General features: G+C 40.3%; 2 protein-coding genes across 5 annotated transcripts in view; one reads left to right on the top strand and one right to left on the bottom strand.

The window, feature by feature from the left end:
• Positions 1-413: 413 nt before the first annotated feature.
• Positions 414-5201, top strand: ribc1 (RIB43A domain with coiled-coils 1). Its single transcript, XM_042491151.1, has 7 exons — positions 414-612; positions 1152-1369; positions 1467-1581; positions 1853-1971; positions 2582-2818; positions 4290-4456; positions 5105-5201. Exons 1-7 carry the CDS (start codon positions 414-416, stop codon positions 5184-5186), a joined length of 1137 nt encoding a protein of 378 aa, XP_042347085.1. The 3' UTR covers positions 5187-5201.
• Positions 5202-6739: 1538 nt separating this feature from the next.
• Positions 6740-12011, bottom strand: part of l1cama (L1 cell adhesion molecule, paralog a) — a 52262-nt gene continuing 46990 nt past the window's right edge. For 3 of the 4 annotated variants that reach the window (XM_042491480.1, XM_042491479.1, XM_042491482.1), the window contains 4 exons: positions 11471-11602; positions 9660-9732; positions 9470-9481; positions 6740-8269 (listed from right to left, as the gene is read on the bottom strand). In XM_042491480.1, the coding sequence (XP_042347414.1) occupies positions 8008-8269; positions 9470-9481; positions 9660-9732; positions 11471-11602 (479 nt within the window). In that variant the 3' untranslated portion in view covers positions 6740-8007. The remainder of the gene's footprint in view (positions 8270-9469; positions 9482-9659; positions 9733-11470; positions 11603-12011) is intronic. The other variant, XM_042491481.1, reaches the window with a different exon arrangement.

The following is a 12011-nucleotide window of genomic DNA, read 5'->3' as shown; positions in this document are numbered from 1 at the left end:
CAGAGGAAATTGGGATAAAGTACTGGTGGAGTGGCGGATTTGGGTCATGAGTGCTACAGGGATAGGATGATACAGTGAGATAAGCGGAGAGTAAGAATACCTGAGTTTGCTGGCTAAATGAGTTATCTTCAGCAGTTTATTTTTATTGGTGACTGTGGGCATGTGGAAAAAACAGGTGGCAACATACAGTAGAACTGCTTTTATGGTGCTTGGATACAGGAAACAAAAAGAAGATGGGTTTGTACTGACAGGTGGTTTAATTTAAGGATGGCTGTAAGTCTTTGTTGATAATGTTTGTTTGTGTCCATGGTATGTTGATTCAGTCTGAGGTTATTTTCCAGTGTATCAGCCATAATAATCAGTGTTGTAATTGTTTCTCCTGCCTCTCTCCAGGCTCACAAGAAACTGAGAAAATGTACAAAGTGGATTTGCCTGTAGACCAGCCCATAGAAAAAGCTGTGGAGAGGCGAAAGTGTGCAGAAACAGCACGCAAGGCCAGAATCTTCAACACTCGGCTCCGTGTGATGGGCCTCGACACTGATGCTCTCAACAAACAAGTCCAGGAAAAAAAACATCACCAAAACATGGACATGCAACGGGACAAAGCTTTTGGTAAACTATACCCATAATAGGCATCTTTCACCTATTAATAGTGAATCCCATAAACGAACATTGTCTTGAAATCATCTCTGTCCACCACACTGTAAAATCTGTCAGGTTAATCTTACTTAAAATAATCTTGGAAACCAATAGCCTTGAAAAAGGAAAGTAAATGTAACTATTAATCTTAATTTATGTTTACTTTATATCTAATTGTTCAGTTTACTCATCATTTAGTTGTATTTACTTAATTTTGTAAAGATGTAACTGAAAAATGACAAGTAAAATCACCTTGTTCTTTCTTGGTTTTAGCAACTTCAGTAAACAAAGTTAGTCTGACTTTACTTGATCATGACAAAGAGGATTTCACCCATGATGAAATTAGGAGATCTGCGAGTACTGTTTTGCTTCTATGTTTAAGAAAACACAAATATGACTGACTGGTTCACAACCATCAGAATACAGATATATAGCACAGTAAACTGGTTTACTGAAGATTTTACAGTGTAATGGGTATCATCACAGATGTCTCTATTTTCATTGCATTGCAGATAAGCTGAGAGAGCATCACGATGAAGCACTGATGCAGCAAGACATTGATGAAAAAGAGAAGCGAGCAGCTTTGCACTCCGACCTGACCCAGTACTGGGCCACTCATCAGCGTAAAGAGGACTCACGAGATGCTGATCTCAAATGTGGCCTGAAGGGGGCATTCAAGTTCACCATTCAAGAGGGTGAGCTGGGGCCTGCAAGTATGACACTCTTTCAGGTAGGTGTTGGTGTGCATCAAAAAACTGTGGAAAATGCAACAAATGGTTAAATAAATAATCCCTCGCTTGAGCACTGTGTTGTCGTTTCATGTTCAGGGAGAGGATATTGGAGAGGAGCAAAGGAGGAGAGAACAAATGAAAAAGACAAGCAGAGATCTACAAGCTCAGAGGGAAGACAATGAGAGAAGGCGCATGGGAGAAAAGCACAGAGGTGAAAAGAGACACACTCTGTAATCACAGATGAGCTGACACGCTGTACGCTATAGCCTCTGTAAATCACACACAAGCTTCATGCTCTTCTGCACAAACAATCACACACTCCCACGCACAGCTCTTATTGCCAGGTGGCATTGATGGATGCTCATCCCATAGAGCCGTTATGTATGAGTGTGTCATTGAAGAGCTTTGTAGAATGGGTAATGCAGGTGTGAAAAACACACATCAGGTGATTTACAACTTGTGTGTGTGTGTGTGTGTCACAGAGATGCTCTTGAGCAAAGAGCTAGTGCATCAGGACCTTAAGGGGGTTCAGCTACATGCACTAGAGGAGGAGTGTAGGAAAGCTACCCGCATCGCACTTGACAACTACAATCAAGCTCTGGTACAGTACACGCATGTGCATACACAAATGGACACACAGATGCACACACACGCCACCCGCTGATATGGATGCTCCAAAGCAAAATCCACTGGGGTTTTGAGCTGTGGCATGAAGTTCTCAGGTGGGGTTTGGAAATTAAAATAGCTAATTCAAAATGTTAAGTGATGCGTGCACACACTTGCTGCAGGAAGGTGGCCATCATATTAGTTGGTGCTGAGCATCATGGATGGTTAAACTGCTTTGATGTATGCGTGGGCCCTGTCTGTTTTTAAAAGCCCCCATTTAGCTCACCCCTCATGTGCCTGAATGCACCCGGCTGAATCCTCCATTGGGAGGCATCATTATGAATCCTTCAGGTCATGGGATTTTTTCATGACAATTATGTGGTTTTTCTAATAACCACTCACATGCACGATGCACACGCAAATACGACTGACTGAGTGGATCCCTCAGGAGAACATTCATCACATGGCTCTTGACTCTATGTTAGAAGTAACCACAGATTAGAGGTTGGTTTTGTGAAGCTTCTGCTATTCTAACCACCAAAGGAATAACAAGTGAACTGGCCCTGGATCAGTGGTAAAGCCTCACCATGCCCTGCTCCCCACAGGCCGCAGAGCGAGCAGAGAGACTGAAGAAGCAGCACATGCGAGAGGAAAGGGAGAATCTTGAAGAGATACTGCACACTGTAACATCCGACATGATGACAGAGTGTGCAGAGGCAGCGCAGAGAGAGGCAGGGGGAGGGAGGCCAACCCGAGTTCTGATTGACAGGTGGAGAGGGATGAGCCCTGAGCAGCTGAGCGCCATCCACAGGGAGAGAGAAGAACAGCGTCTTGAGAGACAGGTACCGGAGTCACTTTAAAACAAAATGCTACTCTAAACACAGGGTGCCGTGAGCAGTTTATCAAGCCACATCTTACTCTGTTCCAAGCTTCTCTTCTGTTCTGTCTTTCTGTCAAATCCCTTAAAAACAGTGGATCCAGACCTCTTAACGTATGACACCTTTAAATTAAACCACATGTGGGGGACAAATTGAAAGATAACTTCTCATCAGAGAGATAACACACACACACACACACACACACACACACACACACATATATATATATACCCATTGTTTAACACATTGGTCTAAATAAAGTGCTGCGGGGATAATGTTTTCCTGTATGCCAACCTGAAACCTAACGTCGCCCTGGTTTCCTCTTCAAAAAGCCTATGGGATTTTTCCATTTGATTATGGATCATTGCAGAAAATAAACTCTGTGGCAAACAAACGTTTATGATGTTTACATGATTTGTTCAGCAAGATAATCTTCACAATTAAACACCACTGTCAGGATTTTTGAGGCCTAAATGTAATCGCCGGAAGTAAAAAGCTAATGTTAGGCTATAAATGAACTACAGCACGGTCACATTGCAACTACAGCGAGGCTATAAAGCCGTGTTCGGCGTGATGACACTCTGAAGTCTCATCAAGCCATTTGCTAGCAATTGTCTTTTTAAAAGCACATTAGAGCTTCAGAGTTTGCAAGTGGGTTATTTACTGATGCATTTTATGTTGCGAAAGTCTCTTAAGCTTATGTTAACCACAGACCTTATTTCAGGCTTCTAACCAAAAACTTACAAAAATCCATAGACTTTGAGACAAGGGAACTGGAGGTGCTGAAATGTTAATGGACTTATGTGTTTTATGACTGATTACTGGGGTTCTCGATGTCCAACAGCCAATTAACCATTCAGTGACCCTTTGGGACCCTTATGGGCCTGAAATCATTATATTTTTCCAATAATATATTCAGGCTTTTCCTTTAATTTGTTATCCATCTCTTTGACTGCTTGTAAACCTCTCTTCACAAGTTACATATTTCTAAAGGCTGTGACTAAAGAGGCATTAATCCTTCTAAGTATTTTCAAGCTGCATCCAGCATTTCTCTAGCTTGGCCTGTCGGTCAGTCTAAACAAATGTTCCCGCCTTTTGGGAACTATAGTCTTTGCCCTAGAAAGTGGAAATTTGGCATGGAGGTCATAGTTATTGATATATGTACGTACATGCTTGTTAAAAAGGCCTTAGGTGACAAAATCATCTAGTGCTTTAAAAAAGTATGAAGAAGAGAGGCAAAAAATAAATCGAATTTTGTGTAGCAGAAATATGTATTTTTCTGCTGTCTTACTCTATTATCTTTTAGCCTTTTGGTCATGTCCTAACCTCCTGATTGATAGACCCTCCATCATAAGAAAGCATGAGAAACACACTTTTTAAACCCAGTATCCCACACAATAGTTTTCACCAGACCTTAATTTCTTGCTATCTTTAGAGACAACTTGATGCTGAGAAGATTCGGGATGCAGCTTGGGATCTCAACCTCCTGAAGCTGTCCAGAGAGGCAGAGGAGGAGGAGTGGAAGGCAGAGGAGCTGAGGAGAGAGACGAGGATTCAGACAGACTGTTACAACAAGCAGCTGGCCAGAGAGCAGCAGGCATAGTGAGCACTGCACACACACACACATACACACGCTATTCAGGTTGCAGTCAGCAAATGTATTTTGGGTTAAGGTGATAAAGTACTTCAATATATAATCCAGATTTAAAGGAATACCTCCTCAAAATGACCATTAGTATATAAATTACTCACCCTGCGCTACACTGAATTTGGAGTAAAAGTGCTCTGCACTTAACAGAAAAGTATATTGAAACATTCATTTACAAACTCCCTCCAAGTCTCATCTATCCAGTCGTATGTCAGTATTTCCCAAACAGAGAGGCCTATCTGGCAAGAACTGAACCAAGAGTGAATCTTTTCTGTGCTCTCTTCAAAGCCAGACTACACTGACAAAAACAGTAATTATATCTAGTTTAACACAAGAGATGCTGGAGTAACACTGACGCGATTGATAGTTTGTTTATGTAATTGTGTGACTTTGGTGAATCCAAACTAACCATTTAAATCAGCAAAGTCACATAACAAACCATGATTTCAATTCATCAATAATATTTATGCTTTTCTTTACCATTGCAGCATAGTAGGTGAGTAACTGTAACAAATGGTCATTCGGGTGGGTGATCTATTCCTTTAAATAACCATTTCTGGAAAGTTACTCACTGTGTGTTTATGTGTGTCTCTGTGTCCCAGTCAGGAGTACCTGAACAAGAAGCTGTACACCAACAAACCCACCAAGGACTACTTTTATCAATTCAACACCAGCTCCCGCTGACCACCACACAACACACACAGGCTGTGACAATGTGCAAATAAAATCTATTGATTGTTATACTCACACAATGTGAATTGAATTCAGATTAATCAATACTCGCTGCTTATTTCGAAGTGACACATACGCATTGACTTTAGTGGCACATACTGATGACAAAAAAGGGACCATTTTTTGGTACAGATTGTTCCACGTATTTTATTTTTCAGTCATAAATCCAGTTACAGCGGTAGATTCATAATGCAGTTACAGGTATAATGGCCACCCAACTCCTGCCGTTCACCCATGATACATATAGATGCGATCAGTCCCATTGTGCACCCCACACACCACAAAGAGACACATCTACATGCCGGCAGTGACACACACTCCCTGCCCCTCCCCTTCCTCCCTTATTTTCTCTCATCCCTCCCCTCCTTCTCAGGCATTGTTGTTTAAATTCTGTCTGCTTTTTGTCTGGGTTCTGAAGTAGCTTTTCTACATGAACCAATTCACTTCTTTTTTTTCAAATTTTTTAAAAATTAAAAAAAGGGGGAAAAACAACAGTGAAAAAGCAAAGAGCAGCGTCCTCAGCTTTCCCCTCGACACATGAAAATCAAAGAGTGAGTGGCAGTCGAGTGAGTATCTGTGTGTGTACACTCATTCCTCATTCAAAGCTAACATTTGCCCCGAACACTGACAAACACAGATGTTTAGCAGCAGATAGTCAAGTTAGAATATTGGCATATTTTGTGTCATTCATCGCTCCTGTATGAAAATAGATTTTTTTAAAAGCTTTATTTGTCCTGAGTGTGTCTGTAACTAATAACAGGGAGCTTACACACACCTCCTTCAGTGCCACGAGCCCGTCTAGACATCCCGCACACTTTACCTCAGGGGCTGTCAGGCGGTGTTTGGCCAGTGTCAAGCTTTTATTTGAATAGGGAGAACTGAGGCAGCAACGTTGCATATAGGTTTCTCCCTGTGATATGCACAAATCGGCTCCGCCTCTCACAATGGCATCAGACAAAAACTCCACAGATATTCACTGTGCTGCAATGCATTGCAAGATGGTTATCAGCATAAATGCAATCTTAGCCTTCATTGCAATGGAACTACTACTATCACTAAATGACACTAATGTACGTTTTTTGGATTTTTAAATGTTTGCAAACATCTACAGAACAATGTGGATTTTTTTTACTTTTTATTTTTTTCCCTTGAACCATGATTTTTTTTTTTTTTTTTTTTTTTTGCTATAACAGCCAAATCTCCAAAATCATTTGTCAAAAAATGGGAATTTTTAGCAATAGTACAAAGAAGGAAAACTTGCAACACTTTAAAATTAAGTGGTTTCAAACCTGCACATTTTTCACATTTTTATATCAAACATGGTTGGGTTCATCAAAACAATCTTTAGGGGTCGTATTTACATTCTGTGGAGAAAAAAAAAACGGTTCATCTCATAACCACTCTTATCTCTCCAGTACCTTGTAAGCTCAATTTTTTATTTTAATCAGTAGCATGTAAATACAATGTCTGCCCAGCTCTGAAAAGAATACATTCTCTGTGATTGATGTAAATACCAACTGCTTGCTTTTATTATACATCAATTGGCAATCATTATCGCCTGTCTGCAGTATCAGCTTGCATTGTCTGAAAATAAAACATGAGTGTTTGCCCACAAGAGACTCCACTCTCTGATCTGTAAATAGACATAAATACTGCTCCTCAAATTGTTTGTGAAGTATGAGATGGACAGGTATGAAAAGATTGTTAATTAGAGACAACAATGTTTTTTAATACAGTGTAGAAAGAGACAAGGACACGTATAGAAAGCTACACATAGGTCTCGACGAAAAAAAAATTATAATTACAATATCATTTCCAATAATGACATTACACTTCTGGTGGGAAGGCGAGAGAGTAATGACATCAATCTGGTGCTCTATGCAGACCCAGCAGGCACAGGAACTTATAAGGAGCATGTACATATCTATAATACTGTATTATGGCTAAATAGATAGATGTAGATGCAGCTATATACACCAGATGCTACTCAGCATGTTCACAGCAAGTTCCCCTTATGCATCCAATGTTATTTATAGTAAGAAACTTGGCTTCACTTAGTTTCAATGAAAACATCTTGATCTGTGGAATATGTCAACAAGGAGAAGTTTTATATAAATAGAGTAGAAAACAATATGAAAAAAGTGATGATATAAATAAAAAATGGCAGATAATGAACGCATTTGTTAAAAAAAATGTAAAAAAAAAAAAGTCACTGGAAAGTACAATCGAATGGCATAAGACGCACAAATGTGCGAAATAACATAAGGCATGATAAATATCTAAGACTTTTTACAGCAGTGTTTGCTGTCTGTCTCCCCACACTTATCTCTATAATTATCCTCCTCTTTCAACGCACTACTCTGCATCTCTCTAGGACCACACCTAAAATCCCCCTGATATTCTACCTATACAACATTCTGTCTTTTATCTTTCTATCGAGCGGCCTGCAGAGAGAAAGAAAGAGAAGAAAGGGAGAGAAATGAATGTTAGTCATTAAGATATGTTGTAAACTACACAGATAAATGGAGGGGTCAAAAGACATCATCAGGTCAGTCAAACTGGTATCACATTGTCCACTACTTTGGACACTCCTTTGGTCAAAACAGTCCAGTCGATCAGATGACTGCCAGGGGCATCTGAAGAGTCAATACATTGATTGTATATTAGTCGTTAAACTACAGATCAGCAGGTCAGTAGGGAACAGGTACATATGGGCACATACTGTATGTGTTGACATGTTTTGGTCTGATGGCCCCCGGTGGATGTTTGGTGGTTAATCGAGGATGGTGACTGAGTTGGGCATGCCATTGGTGGCTGAGGAGATGGTGGTGGGGTTGAGCGGGGAGATATCTGGCAGGCCATGCAGCACCTCTGGGCCCTCGCTGGGCCGACTGAACTGGCTGACCAGAGACTCGTCCATGTTGAGCTCAGTGGTTATGGCACTGCTGCCGTTGAAGTCAAGGTTGTCCTCGCTGCACAGCTTGCTCTCCTCACCCAGAGATGGCAGGCTGGCTGTGCGCTTCTCCTCAAGGTCACTACAGTATGTGAGAGCACAGAGAAGGTAAAAAAAAAACGAGCACTATCATAAGGCATGCAAACAATTAAAGGTCCAGTTTGTAGGCTTCAGTGGCATCTAGCAGTGAAGACTGTAGATTGCAATCAGCTGAAACTTCTACCAGTACACCATTTCGAAGGTTTTAACCAGGAGCTGAATTTGAACAGGGTGATTTAAACCAGTGAAAACACTAAAGCAGTTTCATGTTACCAATCAGTGTTTTTCATATGCTGTTCGTCTTGTCGCAGAGAAGTGGCTAGCCCAACACCTTAAAAATTTTAAATAAAACAGTGTCAGTTCAGAAATTAGTGCTTCTCTGTTCAGCTCATAGCAGTAAGGCCGCTAGCCAAGCACCTGCTTCTGTGTGCTGACCTATTTCTCTGATAAATTAAGATCTAGACAATCAGGAGGTGAAAATACAAAAACCTAAATAGCCCTATCTAAAGCCAGAGTTTGGTTTTTCCATTCTGGGCTTTGATAGAAACACAAAAGTGCAACATTATAGACTCTTGGATGAGGACCTGTTCCCTATGTTGATATCAACAGGATAAGATAATGAAAACATGATTCTTATTTTTAGGTGATTATATAATATAGAAAACACATTTATCATTGTATATTCTATTTTTGCCAATATAGCCCCCTAAATCCTATATACTGGACCTTTGATCTGGTCACATCTTTAATCAGCAAGCTTTTCCTCAAAAAACAGCCTACTATATGCAAATATTAAAATACATCATATACAAACTGCAACAAGTACACGATTCATTCAGTATTCATTCAGTTGATAGCCGGTGCATAATTCTTAAAATAATTTTTCATAAAAACAAGAAAAACTTTATAAAATGCTAGAATTTCGTGATCTTACATGATCTTACAAACTTAGTATTACTGGGATTTGGATGAACAAAACAAGACCTTTGATGAAGTTAACATGGGCTCTATGATATCATGATGAGCATTATTCACTGCTTTCTAATTATTTACAGACCACATGATTCATGAAAAAAATAACCAGCAGATTACTTGATAAGGGAAACACAAGCAGCCCTACTACAACACACTACTTTATGATTATACCAAATACATATATCACAGGAAAGTCAGCAGATAAGTAAGACATTGGCATGGGATAGTAAATAAGAGGTTTCCGATTGCAAATCACATCACAGCATACCTTTCTAGAGATCTGCATAGCAGGGGCAAGCATTAGGAAAAAAGAGGGACAAAGAAAGGAACACAAAGGGTTAGGAAAAGCAAACAGTGCTGAGGGAATCAGGGCTGTGCCAGGAGTAAAAATTTAATGATCTGCAGTATAGAAACATAATCTAACACCCAAGGAGACAATGTGCATTCAGATGACAAACCTGTACTCTCCAAAAGTCTCATCTTTCATGGGCCGTGCCTCCGAGTCCATCGGACCATCTTCTTTATCTTTCACTGCAAAGGAGATTATTGGATTTTATTATCAGTACGATCTCAACCATGTTTCTCTCTAAGCCACTGTCTCAGACATCGATAATGACATTCTGTCACACAACAAGATAACACCGAGTGAAAAAGAGACGTCTGTGTCTGTGGAGAGAAAAGATTGTGACTATCTGTAGACAGAATCTGTTTGTTTATGTGGTTTAGAGTTTGATGTTGAATTAATTTCTCATCCGACTTTGAGTGTAATGGATACCACTCTGAAAATTACTGTTGAAATCCTAAAGAATTTAAATAATTAATTGTTCAGAAGTATAATGCCAGTGGGTTATGGTTGGATTTATTATTCAATTAGTCCTTGCTTTTAGCACAGACAATTAAGACTACTTTAAAAGGAGCCAGCCACTTGTTTCTCCTCTCGTGTGGAGAGGGATGAAAGGCTGCTGCTTTCCTCTGACCACTCAGATAGTGGCCTGCAGGTTACAGTTACTCTTGTGGTTTGTGATTATTATTTCACAGTTCCTCTCAGGGCAGAGCCTCTTACTGTCACAGTGAGGAAGTGCAGGCTTAAAGGTTTGTTTCAGTATGTGTTTGATGTGGAGGCTGTGAGGGAGAGGGTTGGCCAAGTGAGAACTGGTCAATTATGTGGAGTTGGATCACACAGGGAGCTGTTTGGAGAGAATTATAAACACAGTGCAATTTTATTTCAATGTCTTCTTTCCAGTAAGAATAATCTTGTTTACTGTGGTGCATTCCTGTAACTGCAAGGCTTCGTCTTCTACCGCAGTGTCATTTTCATTATAAGACAGCTTTATGGCTCCAGACTGTCCGTCTCAACCAAAAAAAGCTCATGTAGAGGGTGACACAGCAGTTGTCTGACAAACAGGCGCCAGGACAGACTGTATTAGGTATATTCTTCAAGCAAGAACTATTGCCCTACTGTTGAATGTCTCCATGAACCAGTCAAGTTGCAGTTACAGTTTACATCCATGTCTGTCCAGACTCATATGTAGCCATTAGTTAACAATGCTTCCAGTATGGATGTTGCTGCAAAGAAGCTACATATTCTAAAACACCTGTGCAATCAGCACAGTTTCAAGGTGATTACTCAAGATTAAAGTCAACCAATGCATTATCTGACCAAATGGCTTCCCTTCTGTTTCTGAGTTAGTATGACATTGGATAATGGCCAGAAAAGTATTTTTGCAGAATATTATGACATCAAAGTGAAGTTGACTTTTGATCTTTTGGAGATATAATGTCATAACTTCATCGATTCATCCCATTATAAAATCTGTGTGAAATTTTGTCAAAATTAGTTTATGAATTCTTGAGATATGGCATGTTTTGTGAAGTCACAGTGACCTTGACCTTTGACCACTGACCATCAAATTCCACTAAGTTCTTTCCTGAATCCAATTGGACATTTGTGCCAAACTTGAGAAGATACCCTCAAGGCCATCTTGCAATATCGCGTTCACGATAATGAGAAGGATGCAAGGTCACAGTACCGTTGACCTTTGACCAACAAATTCTAATCAGTTCATGGTGGAGTCCAAGTGATTGTTCCAAATCTAAAGAAAATCCCACAAGGCAGTCTTGAGATATCCCGTTCATGTGAGTAGGACGTGCACAACCCGAAAACACATTGCCTCCGGCAACGTCTATCGCCGCTGTTGCAAACCATTTTCTTTGTAACAGTTCAACATTGTGATGGAACCTTACAGTCATCATGTTGGACTGTACTTGCCTGAGTATTTTCCCCCTTTACTTCTCTTGATGAAGCAGAGGATGAGCAGTGTCAGCAGCAGCAGCACGATGGCGCTCACCACTCCAATGAACCAGCCCTGCGTTGCAAAGCTCGGTTGCACCTCTGTCACTCCTTCAGAGGGAAAAGCAGAGGAAGTCGGAAAGAAAAGGGAGTTTTTTTTTGTAATGGGTTAACTGGATGAAGAACAAGAGAAGTGGAAAGGATGAAAAAGGTAAGAGAAACAAGATAAAAGAGAGAGAAGAATCTAGAGTGAAAGCGACAGAGCATTATGCATGCTGACATGGTGGCAGTGCACAGGGGAACCAAAGAATACAATAAGAATACAACACAATACTCCCAAACAAACAGACGTAATGGATCATTTCATACAGCTAACCAAGCTCTCTTTTCACATGAGTCTCTGAAAGCACTTCACAGGCAGCAGAGAGAACCACAAGACATTCTCTGTAGGATCAGGCTTTATATTTAGATGTGGGAAGCCCAGAGGAGAGAGCAGAGAAGATGAAAGAAAGAGGATGAA

This window comes from Plectropomus leopardus, chromosome 8, assembly GCF_008729295.1.
Source record: "Plectropomus leopardus isolate mb chromosome 8, YSFRI_Pleo_2.0, whole genome shotgun sequence".
Lineage (NCBI taxonomy): Eukaryota > Metazoa > Chordata > Actinopteri > Perciformes > Serranidae > Plectropomus > Plectropomus leopardus.
Note: the sequence above shows the minus strand (reverse complement) of the source record. Positions and strands in the feature narration are given on the sequence as shown.

What these genes read in the sequence shown, in the direction of transcription:
- ribc1 (XM_042491151.1), top strand. Translation starts at nt 414, where the DNA reads ATGTACAAAGTGGATTTGCCTGTAGACCAGCCCATAGAAAAAGCTGTG. An exon ending in GCAACGGGACAAAGCTTTTG is followed by an intron (nt 613 to 1,151) that starts GTAAACTATACC and finishes ATTGCATTGCAG; the next exon opens with ATAAGCTGAGAGAGCATCAC. An exon ending in CAAGTATGACACTCTTTCAG is followed by an intron (nt 1,370 to 1,466) that starts GTAGGTGTTGGT and finishes TTTCATGTTCAG; the next exon opens with GGAGAGGATATTGGAGAGGA.